The sequence below is a fragment of the Heptranchias perlo genome, chromosome 6, assembly GCF_035084215.1.
Source record: "Heptranchias perlo isolate sHepPer1 chromosome 6, sHepPer1.hap1, whole genome shotgun sequence".
Taxonomy (NCBI): Eukaryota; Metazoa; Chordata; class Chondrichthyes; order Hexanchiformes; family Hexanchidae; genus Heptranchias; species Heptranchias perlo.
In genome coordinates this window covers 27,146,701-27,168,608 of record NC_090330.1, presented here as the reverse complement: position 1 = coordinate 27,168,608, position 21,908 = coordinate 27,146,701, and the positions used below count along the sequence as shown (strand labels likewise).

The 21,908-nt window shown below is 45.4% G+C and overlaps 1 protein-coding gene across 4 annotated transcripts in view; it reads left to right on the top strand.

Moving 5' to 3' along the window:
* wdr95 (WD40 repeat domain 95) overlaps positions 1-21,908 on the top strand; it is a 119,541-nt gene that overhangs the window by 21,425 nt on the left and 76,208 nt on the right. For all 4 annotated transcript variants that reach the window (XM_067985976.1, XM_067985975.1, XM_067985973.1 and 1 more), the window contains 2 exons: positions 9,946-9,999; positions 13,324-13,407. In XM_067985976.1, coding sequence (XP_067842077.1) covers positions 9,946-9,999; positions 13,324-13,407 — 138 coding nt within the window. The remainder of the gene's footprint in view (positions 1-9,945; positions 10,000-13,323; positions 13,408-21,908) is intronic.

The window sequence follows — 21,908 nt, the reverse complement described above, 5'->3', positions numbered from 1 at the left end:
TATGGCCTTTCCTGTTATCAGTTCTAAAACATTGGGGTAGAAATTGGTCCTGGTTGCGCCTGTTTTCTGGGTAGAAAATGGAGGCAAAAAAACAATTTCCGGGAGCAATGTCCTGTGCCCAATCTGCACTTGCATTCCGGGTGCTGCCATATTGGTAGAAGGCAGCTATACAGGCGGCCGCTTAAAACAAACACTAGGCCCCTTCCATATGTAAATGAGGGACCAACCACCTGTTTTAGTTCCGCTTGCCAAAATTGGTTGGCGATCAACAGAGCAGATGCTGGGCCTGTTGCCCATCAGAGGGGAAGAAACCTCCTTCCTGCTGCTGACTTGCTTTATGAGCACCTCCAGCTCTGAATCAGAGAACCTGGAGGCCCTGGTCAAAGTTATGCTGTTTGCAGTTCCAGAAAGTCATTGTCCATTGTCCAGCATTGAAAAGTGCACCTTCCCTTTAAGAGGCTGCAGGCTGCCTTTAGATAGCAACCGTGCTACTAGATTTCCTGTCCTCCCAATCAGCAAGCTGCCTGTAGGGAGCGTGATAAGTGTTGGCATGTAAATTAGGCCCAGCCATGTAAATGACCTGCCCCATATACCGGCAGCCCACCCAATCTACGCCATGCCCAAAAATGAATCTTCACCTGGCCTTGGCTTCCAGCATTCTCACTACTCACACACCATCATTATTCTCTTTAAAGAAGCTGTGTTGTCATTTTATGTGCAAAAACAGCTCGTCATTTGCCCTGAAGGACAACTTCCTGCTTCTGGCACAATGCCAGAAAGTTAACATTTTGTCACTACAAATACTAGTGAAAGAAAAATCATTTATATTTTCTGCCAGTATCATGAAGAAATCCGCAGCGACAACAAACATAAAATTAACAATTTATAGGTAACTAGACCAGGAGGGGGAGCAAGAAAGAAGCATTTTAAAGAGGTGAAAAGAAAACTGAATACTGAAAATCTGAAATAAAAATAGAAAATACTGGAAATACACAGCAGATTAATCGGTATCTAAACAAGAAGGAGAGCTTAATGTTTTAATTGTCACCTTTCACTGTTCACACACTTCTTTGGACATACTCCTTAACCCTTCACCATCTCTGAAGCATTTGTTTTTATTTCATTTAATATTTCATTCACAGTACAAGCTTAGTGTTGGTGACATTGACACTAGACTTGTGGAGTATCAGTCAGGTTTCCAAGGGATACTCTGGGGTAGAAATTGGTATGTGTTGAGCAGGTGTTGGCCCCACTGCTAAATACGTGGGGCCCATTTTTTAGGTATCCCGGGCCTAAATTTTTGAAAATTCTTCAGCGGCCCTCACGGCTGTCAACGAGAGGTTAAGTTATTTTTTTTTAATTCAAAGAAAAAACCTATCCTGGGGAACCAAGGCTTCTCCCAGCTCTGCAGCTGTCCCAAGGACTGTTGCTAGTCCCTGCTCGGCCTTCTCCCAACAGCCTCCCTCTGCTCCCGATTCCTTCCCCCCCCCCCCCCCCACCCACCCCATTTAATTCCATACCCTCCCGATCAGCCCCCTCTTCCCAATCACCTACCCCCACCTCTGTGATGGAGAGGATATGGGGTCAAAGTTCAGCTCTGGATCGACTAGGATTCCGAGATTAAATGCTTGGAGCTGCTAACAGTAATATTTAGTTTTGTACTCGTACTGAGAAGTAGTATTTCCTTCATGAGATAGAAAATTAATAACGTGGAAATAGTTTGAGAATGTCCAGCTCTACGGTGACATTGGGTGTTATCCTTCGCAGGATAATTTTAGTGACACGTTTTTTATTCATTAAAATCTGTTAGTATTCATTTCGTTGAGCAACTGGGACCTTACCTAATTGACTTTCTTCATGTGAGGCCTAGCTATTGAAGGTTGGCAGGCTAGTCACCTGCTGAAGGCATCATAGCTGAGCCTGAACCTGTTCCCACCTGACATCTGCAAACATGCACTTTCCATCTGGGTCACTGGATAGAAATCAGGAACAGAAACTCTGGTTTAATTTTTTCCGCTCTCAAACCTGGGAAACACAAAGATATTCAGTTAACTCAGCAAAGATCGAGGATTAAAACTGGGACCTTTCTGCCCAGTATCACACTATATTGTGCATTTACCTGCTGTTTTCTAAAGTTCGTGTAAAAAGCACTCACCCAATGTAGCAAATTGAACTAATACATGAGAAATTGTATATTTATGATAACTGAAACAAATGGATGCTTTATGTACATTCTGGTTTTATAGATAGGAGCATAGAGTACAGGAGTAAGGTAATAAAGACAAATTGATGTAAAGCATCAGTTAGATTTGCATGTGCCGTTTGAAATGCCCCATTGTAGAAAGGATATTAAAGCCATAGAGCCTGTTCAGTGTAGATTCAAATTATGCCCCGTAACTTCCCTGGGGCTGGAGATGGCAGAAGCCTGATTTCCGTCCGGAGGCGGTGGGGGGGGTGGTGGTTGCTAGAATATGGGGTGGTACTTGGTTCTGCTGAGATTCCACTCTGGTTAGATCATGAGCTACGCAGACACCTAAGCCCCGAAAATGGTGTCCGGGATGCTTCGACATGAATTGCGCAGGACGCCATCTTTGTAAAGGGGTTTGCGCACGTGCACCTAACGAACACTGGCAGCATGCAGAGCAGGGAGATTATGACGTGAATCAGTGTGCAACGCTGATTTAAAGGGACCACTGCTATTTTGGAACTTCATGCTCCAGCCAACGCACTGTCTTAACCTCACACAGCTGAACAGGACTTAAAAGGCACGAAGGATCCCACACCAGCGCTATTTAAAGGGATCATGCTGGAGTTACAGGTTAGTTGCTGGATTATTTATTCTGGCTGCTGGTGTAATTGTATGTGTTTTTGGACATTTCCTATACTTGGCTAAAGTTTCAATATTCTATAGAGAGTGGTCTGGCTGGTCTTGCAGTACATTTTAATGGCATTTAAAATATAGTTCTGAAAAAAGTTGCTTTCAGTCATGGGTGGCCTGTTAGGGCTTTCTCTGGGAATTGAACATGACTGGGAGAATGAAGAGAAGCCAAGCAGAGCGGGACAAGCTGCTAGAAGAGGGAGGAGGAGCAGGGCACTCAGCAGGAGGCCATATCCAAGGAGGGTCTTCAGGGACCAATTCTCTTGGCTCAACTTCAGCGACAACCAGTGCATCAGACGGCTGCAGTTCACTAAGGAGGTCATGACTGAAATTTGCTACAACTGCAGCCTCAGAGCAGGGCAAGGACAGCATTGCCTGTGGCTGTCAAGGTAATCGTGGCGCTTAATTTTTACGGCTCTGGCTCCTTTCAGACTGCTGCTGGAGATATAAGCAACATCTCGCAGTTTGCAGTGTACTACTATATAAGGAAGGTCACGGAGGCTCTGTACACACTCAAATAGATTCATCATGTTCCCTCTTGACAGAAACAAGCAGCAGGAGATAGCATGAGGGTTTACTTGCATTGCAGGCTTCCCCATGGTGCAGGGTGCCATTGACTGCACGCATATTGCCATATGTGCTCCACATCTGAACTCGGCCACATTCATGAACAGAAAGGGATTCCACTCCCTCAATGTGCAGCTGGTGTACAACCACATGAAGTGCAGCATGCAGGTCAATTCCTGTTAACCTGGCAGCAGTCACGACTCCTTCATTCTGCAGTAGTTCAACGTGCCACCTATATTTCAACCAGCACGGCAAGTCAAAGGCTGACTACTGGGTGACAAGGGTTATCCCCCCATGGGGCAGAATTTTAACAGTGAAAAACGTGTAGGTTGGGGGCAGGGGGGGTGGGGGCATTGAAAATCGCAACAACTTCAGACCTGCCTCCAAACCACCCATTTCTGGTTTTCACCGGGACGAGGGGCGGGTTGGTGATTAAAACCTTTCGAGGAGGCTGTGGGCCTCCATTTTTTTCAGGATTTGCATTTTCAACCCCTGGGGGCCGGGATTCCTGGGCCTTCTCCTTTACGCCATGAGAAAGGAGGCGAGAAGGCCAGAAACTGCAGGTAAGTGCCTTTCTGGCACAGCTTGTGGGCCTGGAGGAGCAGGAGTGCTTCCCCCAGGCTCAACAAGCCTACCTGCAGCGACCGTCTCCGCCCCCCCCCCCCCCCCCCGGCCAACGATCGCGGCCCACTCCCCCGATCTCTGATCCCTCCCTCCACCCCCGATGTCCGATTTCCCCCTCCCAATGATGGTGGGCCTCCCCGATCTCCGATCCTGGCCCCCAACGATTGCTGACCCCCGATCCCGACTTCCCCCGCCTCAGTGACTGACCCCCGATCTCTCGCCTCCCCCCAATCCATACCATCAAAGACTTAACTGAAGATTTACCTTTTCACATCCTCTCCCTGGTTGCTGTCCCGTCCGACTGAGACCAGCCAGTCAATTAGGCCGGCCAGTCGGACGGCAAACCGACAAAAAAAAAAATGTCCTCACGTCAAAATCGTAAGGACGTCCGGGAAATCCTTACCTCTGGGTTTCCCGTCTGCAATACAACCCCCCTCCCCCCCCCCCCCCCCCCACACACACACTTTCCCGGCTCCGGTTCAAAATCATGCCCATGAAGTGGCTCATGACTCCAGTCCGGAACACACGCACACGTACACAGCAGGCCTACAACGAGAGCCATGCTGCCACACGGAACATCATCGAGCACATCATAGCTTTCCTCAAGCAACACTTCCGCTGCCTGGACCGCTCTGGAGGAGCCCTGCAGTACTCAGCCGAGTGGATATCAAGATTTGTCGCTGCGTGCTGCACAACCTAGTCATTATGAGGGGACAGCCCTTGCCACCGCCTATCAGGTGAGAACCTGAGCCAGAGGAGGAGGAAGTGCAGCAGGAAGTGGAGGAAGAGGCAGGGAGGCAACAAGGTAGTCAGGCCCTGTCTGCCAGGGCTCTGCGTGATCAGTTTATTAATGAGCGATATCAGTAACCTCAAGGACACCTCCCCATTCACCAACAGTCCCACACTCCTTATCTTTCCTCTCCCACATGACAATCAAATCGTCCTCCTTATGATTACACGTTGCTTCCTCCCTCAGCTCATCGCAGAAATAAAAACCACCACCAAATGGAAATTCAAATCTAAATTTATAAATTAATACATGAACTGATTCAAACAAACTTAGACTATTCACTCTTGTGCATTCCCTCAGTGCCTGTTGTTTGTGTGCCTTTACCTTTCCTAGTGCTCCTACAAGGTGCATCCCCAGTGGCTGCAGCATGGGTGGTGAAAGGCTGCTGGCCTTCAATTGAGGAGCGTGCAGATGGCCTTGGAGGACAACCTCGAGCAGCTCTGGGCTGGGAGGGCCCGGCTTCAGACTGCACCATCTCGGCCTGGGCTACAGCAGTCTGGGCCGGCTGGCTTACAGGCAACAGCAAGAGCACTGACGGAGTGGCAGGGGTGGGTACAGGAATGCTGTCATCCTGAGAGAGGACTGCAGGTTCATCTTCCATGGCACCACTGCCACTCTCCCGGGGCAGCACCTCAGCAATTCAGGTGATCTGTTGGAGAACAGATTGCTGGACTGCTGCGACACCTGGAAGCCCCGTTCCACAGTGGCACCCAGAGCCATGATAGTAGCAGTCTGAGCTTGGAAGGCAACAGTCTGATCTTCCAAGACAGCAGTCTGAGCTCCGAATGCAGCAGTCAGATATTTGATGGCAGATGCTTGTGCTGCAATGGAAGCTGTGACATCGGGCATCAGGCACTGTATGATTGTGGGTTCCACAGGTGTGCTGATGGAGGAAACCACCCATCCCATGTGGGAAAGGATGGGGTCCAAGCTCTGTGCAAAGCCTTGTGCCAGGTGGAGCAGGACTCCTCCAGGCCCCTTGACATTGTGCGCAGGCTTTCCGGTGTACCAAGCACTTGGTGGTGTATGCCCATCAGCCGCCTTCTATAGTCTGGCCCATTGAAGTCATTATCTGACTCCTCGGTAGCAGAATTAGTGTGCGACATCGTCCTCCGGTGAGCTGGCACCTGCAGTATCCATTTCCCCCGCCCCGGCTCTTGCGCACTTGTGCCCTGTGTCTCACCACGTGTCGATCCCTCCTCTAACCTAGCCTCTAAACCATGCGCAGTGTCAGTCTCTGAGCTGGTGGCTGCGAGTGTAAGACCGAGTGACTGTGTCTTCATCATCATTGTCGCCTTTCTGTGCCTCCTCTGACTGGGCAGGTTCCAGTTCTTGAGTAACTGAAATGACAAAGGGACACTGGTTGAGTTGTGGTGAGGGGAGAGGAGAAAGTAAGACGTGTGTGCTCACACCGTCTGCAGCACGTGAGTCAGAAGATTGTGGGCTGTGGGAGAAGTGGGAAGCAAGAAGGAGGATTAGGTATGCAGAGACCCTCATCATCGATCCCTCCAGCGCTGCCAGTGGCCATGGCCTCAGCAATGGCCCTTCCAATGATGAGCCTCACTGTCTCCTCCATGGGAGTTAGGACATATAGATGTCCTCCTCCAGTTCTTTCCTGATACCTACTGTTATGCGCCATCGTCTCCTGCAAGAAAGAGGGAAGTGTATCAGTGAGTGTCCTGCAAGATGTTTGGGTGAAGTGGCTGTCATGATTAAATAGCTGCCGGTGTGTGTGACCTGTGAGTTGTGGGTGTGCGGCTTGCAACAGTGGTAATGTGTGAGGGTGAGATAAAGCATCTGATTTGAAGAGTTGAGTACTAATTGAAAGAGTTTGTTGGTGTGGGGGTGTAGTGCGTGGAGCAGTGGATGAGGCTAGTGATGCAGTTGGTAGGAATGCCACCTGACAGTTGAACTCACTCACCTTGACCACTCGTGTCAAATCATTGAACTTCTTCCTACACTGCATCCATGTTCGTGGTGCGATACCCCTGGCATTTACCTCGTCCACTACTTCCTCCCACTGTCTCTTGAGCATATGTCTGGAGGGCCTCCTGCCCCTCTCTGCTGATATAGGATAGCCCTCCATCTGTCCACCTCTTCCACCAAGGCCTCTCGTGCATTGTCCAAGAACTTTGGTGCACACTCTCTCCCAGGCATAGCCATTCTTCACTAAATTCCAGCACAGATTTACTTCCCAATGGACTTTCAGCACTTCCTGCGGCCGCAGTCTACCTCCTCTTTAAGAGGTGCAGGCTGCCTTTAAGTAGTGAAGCCACTCCTGATATCGGGGTCCCCCTGCTGATGCATGCAGCTAATTAACAATGCAGGTAGCGCTGACTGCTCGAAGCAATCATTGAAATCATCAAGCAGCAGGAATGTTATGCACTGCCTGTATCGCAATCAATGGGCGCGGGTTAATCGCGCACGGTGATCCCAGCGCCCATTTTCGGGCATTATCCAATATTGCCCCTGACAAGTTTTGATAGTGAATAGGGAAAGGCTATCCCCTCTGGTTGGTGAGTCAGTAACTAAGGGTTATCAATTTAAAATTCTCACTAAGGGATAGATTTTGACTTTGTGCAATACGGCATTACCGTCACCGAATCCCCCACCATCAACGTCTTGGGGGTCACCATTGACCAGAAATGTAACTGGACCAGCCATATAAATAATGTGGCTACAAGAGCAGGTCAGAGGCTGGGTATTCTGCGGCGAGTGACTCACCACCTGACTCCCCAAAGCCTTTCCACCATCTACAAGGCACAAGTCAGGAGTGTGATGGAATACTCTCCACTTGCCTGGCTGAGTGCAGCTCCAACAACACTCAAGAAGCTCGGCACCATCCAGGGCAAAGCAGTCCGCTTGATTGGCACTCCATCCACCACCCTAAACATTCACTCCCTTCATCACCAGCGCACTGTGGCTGCAGTGTGCACCATCCACAGGATGCACTGCAGCAACTCGCCAAGACTTCTTCGACAGCACCTCCCAAACCCGCGGCCTCTACCACCTAGAAGGACAAGGGCAGCAGGTACATGGGAACAACACCACCTGCATGTTCCCCTCCAAGTCACACACCATCCCGACTTGGAAATATATCGCCGTTTCTTCATCGTCGCTGGGTCAAAATCCTGGAACTCCCTACCCAACAGCACTGTGGGAGAACCTTCACCACACAGACTGCAGCGGTTCAAGAAGGCAGCTCACCACCATCTTCTCAAGGGCAATTAGGGATGGGCAATAAATGCTGGCCTCGCCAGCGACGCCCACATCCCATGAACGAATAAAAAATAATAATATAAAATGGGTGATAACGAATCAGCAGCCTGTTTTACATCTCTCCCGATTTTTATTTCCATTGATTGCGATGAAAAAAAAATTGAGAGTGATGTAAATGGGATGCCGATTCACTGTCAACCGTTTTACACTATCCGTCAAAGTCAAAATCTACCCCAGAGAATGAGGCGAGGTTAGGAGAAATTTCTTTGTACAAAGGGTTTCTGAAACAAGGAATACTTTACCACAAGGAGTAGTTGATGCAGAGACCATTACGTGTTTTAATGGAAAATTGGATAAATATTTGAAGCAGAGGCAGATGCAGGGTTATGGTGTGAGTATGTTGCAGTGGATTAGTTCTGGATTGTTCTAGCATAGAGTCAGCACAGACAGAATGGGCTGAATGATCTCTTTCTGTGCTTAAAGTTTTATTCTATGGTTCCATAGTGGCAGTCAAAAAGACTTTGTAACTTTTGTAACTTTTTAATACTTTAAAAGGCCACAGCTGTGGGTGAAATCCTGGTTTGTGCAGAGATCTTTTAAAATTACTGCTTAATTTACTGCAGACACTGTGACCTAGAGACTTTTATAATTTGTTCCTGATAAGTTTTCTTTTCAATAATTATTTTGCTTTTTCTGTCGGAGAAGTAATTTCTAGTAGCTAACCAAAGTGTGTACTTTAATTTGAAAATTTAAAGGAATCCTTGTGACATGCTCTCGGGAGAACTGAAGTCTATTCTTGAATCCAAATCCCATTGGGTTCGTGTTGTATCCCATACTGGAGAATGCCTCCTCTTAGTCCTCGACCTGAAACATTAACTTGGTTTCTTTCTCCACAGATGCTGCCTGACCTGTTGAGTATTTCCAACATTTTCTGTTTTTATTTCAGATATCCAGCATCCGCAGTATTTTGCTTTTGTTTCCTCTTAGTCCTTGACCAAAGTAAGATCACATAAGGACTTCTGATCATTTATATTTGCGATACAGAAATGAGTAGGCAATAGAACCAGTTTCTTGGAGAATTTCATCATGATGCTGAGTAAGATTCTGCTAATGTGGAATGGACTATTTGTGTGCTCATGTTGTAGAGGAACATAACCTAAACACTGATGAAAACCGCCCCACTGTATCTATTTTATGATTTTTGCCGGGAGGAAATGGGGGGTTGAATTTAGTCCCCTTCCCACTCCCGATCCACCCGCCTGAATTTTCGTTGAGGCGTTTACACGGGTACACGTCTGTTTCAGGTGGGAGTCTACATGTAATATGCAAATCTGGGTTCTGTGACGTAGATATAGCGCTAACTCAATTTTGTGGTACTAATGGATGTAGCGTGTGTCATCCACACTCCTCCCTTTGGTGCTGGGCATAAAATGGCCTAATCAGTTGTCCTTAAAGTGATCGCTGCAGGCCAATCGAAAACCATGGAAGTCCCTGTTTTTTTTACTGATTTATTGATTTTTTTTTCTCTACCCGTTTCTCCCTGCCCCCCCACCACCACAATTGACTCCCCCTCTTTAACCTATTATGTCTGGCTCAGTTCTGAGGTGGAGCCGCTGGATTTCCCACCCACCCTGATCGTCGAGCCGCCTGAGAGTGCTGGTTCAGGCTTCCAGTTCGTCAATCAAATGGAAATGAGTTCCTGTCCGGCCCTCAGAATGGCTCGGGCCTCTCGCCGAGAACATCGGGCGGATGGCGTAATTGCATCGCCTGCCCCATGTCCACTCAAATTGCCCCCGCTATTTAATTTTTAGTAAGTAAGCAACAGCAATTATTGCGCACGCATAGCAACTCTTTGTTTTGTTTACAGATTGAACAACGAGTCTCCCTGGAACATCTGAAGAGCATCCAGGCTGCCTTTGAGGTGAGTTTGCCTCCTTTTAAATCCAGCATGCTCATAGATACCAGTAAAAATGATCAGATTTAAGTGAAAGATGCAACATGTGATTAGATAAGCAACCACTTAATTAAGGTATAATGAAGAAAAGTAAGAATTTTCTGTAATAATGATCATTACAGCATATTAAACTAAAATATAATATTCCCCATTAAATTTTATTAGATCTTCTAGGTGCTATCACTTGTTAGTAACTCATTAAAAAGTTATTAAGACAGCTTTGCAGAAGCAACGTACAGAAAATAGATTAACCAAGACACTCTCGGGTCGATTTTCACCACCGTCACACGGCCTCAAAATGGTGTCTGTAGCCTCATCTCCCCGTTACCATCAGCGATGCGGCCGAATCCATTTTGAAAGGGGCCTACCGTTGGGGTCTAAATGCCTGTCTGTTTCAGGCAGTAGGCCCCTTTTAATATGGAACTAGGGGTCCTGTAACATAAATAGGACCTCGATTGACTTTTGTGGGCGAAGCCTGCACCATACACATTCCAATCAATTCCACAGGCGATGGAACCGCAGACACGCCAAAGGTAAGTGCCAAGTGATTTCAAATAACACAAAAATAATCTGCGCTGCTTCAAACCCGGGGCCCTCACCCTTCATGATCACAACCCCCCACCTTCCACAACTTGCCGTTGTGGAGGCCTCCCTGGTCCAATCTTGAGGCTTCAATCTGGTGAGCTGCACAGGGACGCCTGTTTGAAAACTGTTTCTAAAAAGACAAACAGCGCCACACTTAACTCAATCAGGACGGCCACCAGTTCTAAAAACCTGTTATTAGCTCTGAATTGCACTCAGTGGTTACCATCACGTACGAAAGGAAAGAGTGTTGTGGAAATATGATACAAGTGTTTAAAACTGTGGGAGGAAAAAATAATATGGCTGTCAACAAGTCATTTTTAGATGTTAAGTGTAGCATAAAAAGACACAACTATAAGTTGAGGGAGACATTAATAACTAAATAATTTATACAACCGTACCTTTAAGATAAACCAAATATGTGGAACAAACTGGTTATTCCATAAACCACTTTAAATGGTAGATATTTTAAAAAGAATTAGGTGAGCTTTCTTTACAGTAGTGCATAGAGGATATAAGCACAATACAATGAAGAAAGGAGCATTGCTAGATAGAGTCTGGATGTTAAAAATGTTGTTTGGAAATAGTGAATCTGATTGAAACATCTGTGACATTGATCCAGTGATTTTGATTATAGAGAAGCAGGCTGTAGAAGATGAATATATTCTCCCACTATAGTTTCTTTGAATTTACATTTTAGCTTTCTGACACTCCCAATTGCAGATTTCCAGGAATCCTTACACATAACTTATTCTCATCTCCATTTAAGTTTTTTTTGTATATTTTAATGTTAAGAAAAATTGCCCCTTGGTTTCTGAGAGTAGAGAATGGGTAACAGGTTTCCCATACCCTAACTCATCTCCAACAATCCTGGTTTAGCAAGTGATGGTTAATGCGACATTTAAACAACTATGTAACTGGGGCAGAGTGCATAGCAACAAGAAGATGTGGAAAAAGTTCCACTAGCAGAAGAAGCATAGTGTGACATTTTACTGATGTTCTTCTGGATGGATTTTTCCGATTGATACAGTATGTTAAGGTGCAGCTGCAGCAACGCTTGTGTTCTTGATATAAATGCGGAGGTCTAGATTACAGACCGAAACAATCTTGTGAATGGCCCTATGGTCACATCTCCAATTTTGTAGAGATTGACATGGAGTGAAGCATTCTTTCATCTGGATGGTCTTAGACTGTAGTCAATCCAATAGCAAAACATCATTAGGGTTCCTAAATATCATGGTCTCAGTATCCCAGTGTAAATGCCAGGTTGAGCCTGCTTGTGACCTCCAGTGCTGAAGCTTCCAAAGTTTGCAGGGTCAGGGGCAGATCAGTTAACTTAAATATCAATGGCGAGCACCCACAATCCTAGAGGCACATCTCGGGTACCTGTCTGCCAAAGGAGACCAGAAATTGTGAATAGGTGAGAAACCAAAATGGCCACTGAAAGTAGTTTGAAATTTTTCCTTGAACTATTTGGTTGACTTTGTGGTCATTGGTGTTTGTTGATTGGTAATTGATTGTACCTTTTTCCTACCTGTAATTTATCAGACTTTTTTTTTATTTACTGGTTTTATGTTAGTCATTTGGGCCAATCAGGATTTTTTTGTGTGTTGGACAATGTGTGGTCCAACAGATAATGTGTGGTGTGACGGGCAATATGCAAGATAGATGTATTATACAACTATTGCATTGATTTGCCCATTTTAGGTATTGTAACTTCATCAAACACTGTAAGGTGTGAGACTTGTGGGTATTAGAGCCTGTGAAGGTCTGGCTGCAGACTGCTGCACCAAGGCTGCTGCTGGGCGATCTGCTGGCCCAGTTGACTTAATGGCACCATGATGGGTATTGGGGGATGGGGGCAGCACATTCTGCTCCCATTTTGCCACTGCCAGTCCCATGGGATTGGAGCTCATCACTTCCACTGATCTGCAGGAGAGCAGACTGAAGATGGGTGGCTCCTTCAAAGTCCCTGTCTATTCAGTCCACCAATCTGTCCAGGGTGGACATCACTCTGTTCAAGGTAGACACCTAAATCCCTACGCTGGAACCCAGAGTCTGCATGACAGGCATTTAAGTTTAATTTTCTACCAAAGTGGCTTGTGGGGGAGTTGCTCCCTCCTTCCACTCACTTCTTCAATTAAATCCTCCAGAGAGGCATTCACAAATCGAGGGGCAGCCTTTCTGCTCATTCTTAGCTGCAAGAAAGCTTCAACTGTTTGTAGCACTTTATAAGCACTTTGAACAAAGCAAATGAGAGCTGGTACTGCAACCTTGCTTAAAGAGGAGCATTTGCGCTTTAAGTACAATCAGGAGTTGCATGGAAATTGCTACGGCAGGGGTTGGGCTGCCTATTTCTGCAGGCAGTTGGGAGGGCAGCCCACCCGATATTGTAATAAGGCCCAAGAGTTAAAATGGCCTCATGTTCAGCTGTCCACGGGGGATTCCCACCTGTCCTTCAACTTGTCCGCCCCGAATGTACCCTGAGTTAAAATCAGGGCTTTACTTTATGCTGTGTGGAGAGCAGTCTGAACAATTAAAATCTGGATTTCTATCGGTGAAGGATTTCATGGGCGGTGAATATAACCTGAACAGAATCATGTCCAGAAATAAAACAAGCTAATTGCTGAGCATCCACAGTATAATTCACCTGAAAATGAGGGCTTGATGTGTGAAAAATAAATCTTTCTTTGCCTCTGTCTTTTTTAGGAGTCTGAAAATGCCGGCAGAAAATCCTTGGATGTGGAAGCATTCACGAAAATAGTGAAGAAGTGTCTGGGATTCCATGGAATAGTAAGTGTTGGCAGCTGGCAGGACACACGCAGTTCTAGTGCTCATTATTTTCTCTCTGTGCCCGGAGTCTATTTCTTTATAATGAGGAGGAGGAGGAAATTTCCTCTCAGGACTAATTGTGGCAACTGGAGAGGAATTATTAATAACACAAGAAATTCTGAAGTAAATTGCTAATTTATAGTACTGCTCTGAGTTTTTTTTTGGTATCCAAAAAGTGCTCTGCACCTTTAATGGAAATGTGATAAAGTAACATAAGCTAATTAAGACCTTGGTTAAGCACCAGTTAGGATATAATGTCAGGATTTGCTCTGAAATTTATTAGGATAGATTTTCTGTTATGAATACAGATTAGTCCCAAATGGTTGGAAATGAGTGCAAAGCACACCTGATTGTATGCAATTTTCTATTATCGGTTCATTAGCATAATTATTCATAGTCCCTGGTACAGCTTTGTGCAGGGAGGGAGCCCAGTGGTGGGACTGGAAAATTGCAATTCAGGTGAAATTTAAAGGCTGCAGACGCTTAAGAGGAAGTGGCAAAATAAGAGGCTGAAAATTATTACAGCATTTGGAAAGCCTCAAAAGATATTTCAACCCACAGACAGCCTTTACCAAAGGAAGAGGGGTCAAAAATGATAGGCAAAGATGAAGTAGAAGGAAACTAAGTGTGCAGGCAAGCAATGGAGTAAGCATGCAAGTGACAGAGCAGCTTAGCGTCCCAGATCCCCTGTTTGATGGTTAGTAAAGTGGAGATGGTGCTGCATGAGATGGTGGTGTGAATGTTGACCATTCCAGAGTACAATGCCATAGATTAGCATTACAGCATGCCTGGAAGGAGGTGAAGGTAGCTTTGCTCACCATGGAACACCTTTCATGCAACAGTGCTTGATGCATGAAATACTTGATTGGGGTATTTCCAAGGAATCATCTAGTGTTAAGATTAGTCAGGCATTCATATATTGTACTTATGCCATCGAGTTTATTGTCATGACCTCCCTTGGAAATTGGAGCATCTTGCATGCACTAATCCTCTGACCAAGTGAGCTATGTGCATCTCTGCCTGTAAATGCAGATGTATGAGTAATGTTTGGTAGGCACAGGGTATTCTGGGGCAGCCTCACTTGTGTGGTAATCATCAATTCTTCCTTCAACACTGTGGTACTAATGGAGCAGTAGCAAAAAAAGACAGCATCAAAACAGTTGGCACAAAGTTTCCTGAACACCTAAGATGCAGCAGAAGAAAAACACAAAACATTTGAGAGAAATGGTGTAGAATGGCCTGAAAGCTGCTCACTGAATCTTCTCACTTTGCCCTTTAAATGATCCCCTAGAAGCTCTGGATGCCCATTATACATAGGCATGAAGAGCATTCAGCATCCTGCATGCATAAACATCAACAAATAGTGTGCAAGGCTAAATTATGTCATTCCCACAATTGTGATATTGAAATGAAGGGAACAGGTGGGAATTTTCAGCCTCTGGAAATGCATGCACAGTGCAAAGTAGGTGCAGATCAGGTGTAACAGACCTCCACCCAATTTTCTGTTTTGATTTGCCCAATTTACATCCAGAAATGGAGTGGATCCAAGCAGATTTGTGTTATTATTTCCTACTCAGACCTACCGTTCACAGGAAAGGATGTGAAACCCATCACAAAGCAGCACCACATCAGCCAGAACTATAAAGCATACAAATAAGTGTTCCATTGAGTGATCAGAGCATTCATCCGGTTCAGTGCCTCATTGTTGTTCCCATTAAGTGGGGTTGAAACTTACCCTTGTGCTATTTAGTGTATCTGCCAGTGTTCTGTGAAGGAGGATGATCCCTGAATATCTCCACCGAGAATCCATCCTGATGGCAAGTTTTCCATCCAAATATAAGGGTCAAATCAGGATAACAGCTGTAGTTGTAAACCTTAACTATGAAAGGCTTTCCATTTCATAGGTACTTGGCTATGGTGCCTAAGGGAGGCTGAAACCATGGGGTAAAATTAATTACTGTAACAGACTTTATTGAGCAACCATGTGTTGCCGTTTTTCTACTCATGCATATCCTAAGCACTTTGATCCAAGTTTTGTTAACAATTATTTAACTTTATACCATTTGCACTTGCTAAAAAGCATAAATGGACAAATCTAAGTGGAAAATTGGGCAGAGATCCGCTAAACCAGATATCTATCTACTTTGCGACGTGTGCACATTTCTGGGAGAGAAAAAAAACATCTTTGGGCTAATATTAAAAGCGGGAGGAGATGACATCAGTTCATCCTCCAGGCTATTTCCTAACATTTGTGCAGACAGGCTGCTGAATGATCTTCACACCTGTATGAAATGTGTGTCCCTGGTTGCTAGGGGATCAACTATATATAGATCATTTAAAGGGCCGAGTAAGAAGATTGAGTGACAGATTTTCAGGCGACCTTGGTGCAGCTTTTTAAAAAAAATGTTTTTTCTACCAATGGATGTTGTGGTAATTATTCTGCTGTTGCAGGAGGACCAATGGAGCGATCCCAGCAGATCAAGCTGCAGCAGAGGTGTTCTGTGCCTAGGGTTGCTCTGGTTGGAGGCATTCCTAGAGGATTGATCATGTGGCAACTGACCACATGACACCTGATCACAGGACTTCTACAAATGGTGTAGCATTTACCTTATAACGGTCGGGTTCCCTGTAGTTGACTATTTTTGCTCGTGGTTTCGTGCCAGCAGCTGTTGTGCAACAAGCTCCAAGAATGAGGAGTCCTGTCCCCCCACCCCCCCCCAATCTCGGAGTCCAGTTTCCCCACCCCCCGCCATCTCGGAGTCCAGTACCCCTCCATTCCCGGAGTCTCATCCTGTCCCCCATCTTAGAGTCCTGTTCTTCCCCACGCCCCCCCCGACTCTCCACTTTCCGACTGCACTCCACGTGGTTGCGGCTCTCTGTGGGTGACATCACCGAGTCGGAGGCTTCTTCAACGGTGACATCACGGAGCGGGGGTGGGGGGGGGGGGCGTAATGTGGCGGGAAATTTAAATCACTGATCTCCTGGGCTGCTGAAGGCAATGCTCGGGAAAGGATCCAGGTAACTCCTGGTTATCAGGAGGGTTATGGGAACCCTCAGTATCCTCACATGTACATCTACAGACAGAAGTGCACATACCTTATTTTGTCAGAGGAGTAACACATGTGGAGAATCCAGCTCCCAAGAGATTGTGACAGCCGACCCGGCCCCTTCAAGTGATATGGATGGTTCTTCGGAAGCATCCAAATCACAGTATTTCGTGTTTTAAGTGGTTCCGCATGAATGAAAAGCACTCCACGTTGATTAGCAGCCGACGTAGCCTGCCAAGATGTCGCCAACCATATCTGCTTGCCCTAGCAACGCCTGTAAGGAAGTGTCTTCACAGGCTCCAAGTCAACAGAGAGCTAGATGCAGAACTCTGCCATCTATTACAAGGACACCTGCGGCTATCGTGGCACAGCCAATTACAGTAATGATCAGCTGCTGCCTGCGTAAACAAGGCTGCACTCCTGGCAAACACCTCATGCAGCACCACCTCCACTTCACCAGCCATCAAACAGGGGATCAGGTGCTGAGCTGTTCTGTCACTTGCCTGCAGACTCCTTTTGTACCTCACCACTAGGTTTCTTTTCACTTCATATTTTCCTGTCACTTCTTAACGCTTCATCCCTTTCCAGAGGCTGCCAATGGATTGAAATTATGGAGCCTTTCCATAAACAGCAAGAACTTTTGGCACGTTATTCTACCACTTCCCTTTTAATTGTTCACATTCATTTAAATTGCACCTGAATTGTAATTTTTCAGTCCCTGCACATGTCAAAAGTTGCACCTGGATCTGAGAATAATTATTATAATGAGCTGGTTACAGAAAGTTGTGTACAGTTAGCACACTAAACTACACCCATAGCAGAAATTACAGCCTATAATGTCAAGACAACCCATTTCTTTTCCATCGTCTTGGTATTGCTGCGCTCTATATAAGGCAGAATATGGGCAATATGCCAGCAATCACCAGTCTCTCCCTTTCACATTCTCTGTACGATATTTTTTTTTACAAATATATAATAGGCCCGACATTAACTCAGGTCAGGAATCGGGCAGATGATGGGCGGGGCAAGTGGTGAGTCCCCATGACATTGCCAGCGTGAGGCCCAGATGATTTCAACAACAACAACTTGCATTTGTATAGAGCCTTTAACATAGTAAAACATCCCAAAGCACTTTGCAGGAGCGTTACCAAACAAAATTTGACACCGAGCCGCATAAGGCGATACTAGGACAAGTTGGTCAAAGAGGTCGGTTTTAAGGAGCGTCTTAGAGGAGGAGAGAGAGATGGAGAGGTTTAGGGAGGGAATTCCAGAGCTTAGGGCCTAGGCAGCTGAAGGCACGGCTGCCAATGATGGAGCAATTAAAATCCCAGGCTTCATTTCAGTATGATTGACAGGCTGCCCATTTTCTCCGCGCAATTTCTGGTGGGCGCCCCGAGACCTATTTAAAGCGGGAATGCACCTCTTAAAGCGAAGTTGCATTCCCTTCTGGAAGATTTCACTGGAACAGTGTGAAGACAATTATCTCGGCAGTAATGCATTGCAGGGCTGCCCCCAGGTTTTTGGATGCCTCCCTGAAGTTCCTTGTGGAGGAGGTTAGGACAAGGAGGGAGATACTGTTCCCCAGCACCAACAGGAGCATTCCCAGGGTTGCTATCCAGCAGGCCTGGACAGAGGTGGCTGACGGGATCAGTGCCAGAGGTTCAATGACCTCAAGAGCAGTAAGGTTGACTACAACTCTTCATCTCTCTCAACAAATCTTGACAAAACTACTTTCACGCCCTTCCCCACCGCTCAATAATTCCCTCTCCTCCATCACATTCTTCAACGTACAATCACGGGTGGGACCTGTACAAGCCGGATGGGTTGCACCTCAACAGAGTCGGGACCAATATCATCGCGGGGAGGTTTGCTGGTGCTATCGGGGAGGGTTTAAACTAGCTTGGCAGGGGGTGGGGAACCTGAGTGTGGATTCAAAAGGGAGAGAAACAGAGCTGGAAATGGATGATAAATTAGTAAGCGAGTTTGGAAGGCAGAGGAAACAAAGGTTAGAAAATAGACAACAAAAGAGTTTGGCAGTGCTTAATGGTATATACTCCAATGCAAGGGGTCTGGTGAATAAGGCAGATGAGCTGAGGGCACAGATAGACACGTGGAAGTACGATGTCTTAGCTATTACTGAAACATGACTTAAAGAGGGGCAGGAATGGCAGCTCAATGTTCCTGGTTACAGGGTTTTCAGATGAGATAGAGAAGGGGATTAAAAAAAAGAAGGGTGGTGGTGGCAATATTGGTTAAAGAAACAATTACGGCTGTGAGGAGGGATGATATGTTAGAAGGATCATCAAATGAGGCCATATGGGTTCAGCTAAAGAACAAAAAAGGGGCAATCATACTGCTGGGAATGTACTATAGACCTGCAGTCAGAGGGACATATAAGAGTAAATATGTAGGCAAATTTCTGAGAAGTGCAAAAACAATAGGGCAGTAGGGGACTGCCCTAATATTAACTGGGATACAATCAGTGTAAAAGGCATAGAATCATAGAAAGGTTACAGCTCAGAAGGAGGCCATTCGGCCCTTCGGGTCTGTGCTGGCTCTATGCAAGAGCAACCCAGCTAGTCCCACTCCCTGCCCTTTCCCCATAGCCCTGCAATTTTTTTCCATTCATTTACTTATCCAGTTCCCTTTTGAAAGCCATGAATGAATCTGCCTCCACTACCCCTGGGGCAGTGCATTCCAGATCCTAACCACTTGCTGTGTGAAAAAGTTTTTCCTCATGTCACCTTCAGTTCTTTTGCCTATCACCTTAAATCTGTGTCTCCTGGTTCTTGACCCTTCCACCAATGGGAACAGTTTCTCTCTATCTACTCTGTCTAGATCCTTCATGATTTTGAATACCTCTATTAAATCTCCTCTCAACCTTCTTTATTCCAAGGAGAATAACATCAGCTTCTCCAATCTATCCACTTAACTGAAGTCCCTCATCCCTGGAACTATTCTAGTAAATCTTCACAACCGTCCTAACCTTCCCTGCTCTAAGGAGAACAACCCCAGCTAATTCCATAATTGATGCACAAAGGTGATGAATTGCTTTTAAGTAATGTGCGTGTTTGTGCATATGCTTGTTTGCTATGCTTGCATGTTTCTAATATATGTGTCTATTTCTCTGTAGCTTTGCGTCCCCATGTGTGTGTCTCCCTCGCTAATTCTGTGGTTCTGTTACACACAAAACACTGTGTATAACTTAACCTCTGGAATTGCCACATGGATCTGCAGCACTGACAGAAGGCAATAGGCACCTGCAGAACCTCATGGGAGAAAAATGTGCTTCATATCCTGGTGCAGTATTTTGATGTATGGGTTTACGCTATGACTATTTAGATTGGCAATCTTTTCACTTTTGCTGCCACTTAAGTGCCTCATTAACTGCTTCCCAAGCATTAAATGCGTGTAACAGATGCAGTGTGATTGGTCAGTTGCCCATTGCCCACAGGAATGAATTCAAATGATTATTTTCTCACAATAAAACATCGTATACCTGCTGTCTTGGTTGTGGTTCACTATTTTGACATTGATAATTTGCATTATTAACATTTTAAATAAACTGAGGAAATCATCCCTCATGGTTCCTGGTATGGTCATTTCCTATTAGCAGTGATCCCGTGACTGCCAGGTGGGTGGTGGAGGCAGATTCAATTATGGCTTCCAAAAGGGAACTGGATAAGTACTTGAAAGGAAAAAATTTGCAGGGCTACGTGGATAGGGCGGGGGAGTGGGACTCTTGCACAGAGCCGGCGTGGACTCGATGGGCCGAATGGTTTCCTTCCGTGCTGTAACCTTGCCTATGATTCTATGATTTGTGTTCATTAGTTATAATGTAATTGCAAAGTGCCTAGATTATTGGACGTGAGCATCTGATGAGTTCATTCGATGATGGTAAGACAATATGCGTACAAGGAAAGTTTCACTTATTCAAAGTTTAATCTTTCAAATTAGGTAAAGTACTTCCAACTAAGGTATCAAGATAGGTTAGCCATGGAAATGAGGTCTATCGAATATTCAGATCTTATACTCAAACTTCCCAGGTCAAATCCGATTTGCCACCTTTTTGTACCTTTCTGAGCAAAATATCCATATGTGGTAAACTAGTTGCGCTAGAAAATGGGTGGGAACAAGGCCCAGATTTTCCTGACCTCCACAGGGGCAAGAGGCTGATCTTTGCACAGCTGAATCCACTGAAAGCAGAGACAAAATTGGGAACTCAATATGTGGGGAATCACAGACTGGTTGAATGCAAAGCACAAACCCACAGCTGACTGCTTGATAGCACTTTGTGTTGAGCTACCAATCTGCCCCCTTACCATGTCACCCCACTAATTCTAAGTGAAGATGTACACATAACAAAAATTACTTTCCTTTATTTTAATATTTCTCATTACTTAGACACTGAATAACATACTAATGCATCAGAAAAACTAAGGCAATGGGAGGGAATCATGCTCCTGTGAGACAGTCTTGCCAGGTGAAACACACTGAGGTCTACAGAATATTAGTGATAGTGGACTTGTTCCTCTCAATGTCTAGACAATCCCGTAAAGTGATTTAAAAAAAGCCAATAGAATGCTGGAATATATAGTCTGAACAGTCCAAATCTTCACGTTACGCCATGGCTTTACAATACACTGGTTAGACTACACTTAGAATATTCTGTTCAGTCCTGGTCATCATGCCATAAAAACATATACTAGCATTTGAGAGGGTACAAAGAAGAGCAGCAAGAGTGATCCAAATGTAATAGGGATGATATTCGAGGAAAGATCTGAGAAGCTTAAGCTCCACAGTCTGGAAAGAAGACAGTTAAGAAGAGAGCTCATTACAAAGTAAATTTATACCAGATATAAAGAAGATCTTTACTCGGAGTGATAAATATTTGGAGTAATCAACCAGGGAGGATAGTAGACAAAAATGTTCGGGGCGTTTAGAATGCAGCTGTATGGTATAATGGGAGGGGAACTAATGTCGAAAACTTAAACTTAATATTACTTATTCTATACAATGCATTAACACCCAAACACTTAATTCAGACAAGCGAGAATTTATTAAGAAACTTGTACAAGTGGAAGAGTGCCTCAAACAATGGTTGAGGCTACGTCTTCGCTGAGTTCAAGAAACAGCTCACGTTTATACAGTTCAGTAACAACGCCCACCTGTCATAGAATATGGGCGTACACGTACATTATTGGCTCAGGTAGTTGGTCAATCAAGTAGTGAGCCTGCCCCCCCGAACGTCCATAGCCCTTTATTACTTTGGCACGTAGGCCTGAGCATTCTCATCCTCCCCACATTTCTGTCCTGGTTATCAGTAGGGCTGAAGTCAGTCTCAAGGCCACATGGCCTTTCAAGAAACTGTATTCTCATTATATTTTTGTAGTCAGCAATACCCTTATCTGCTAG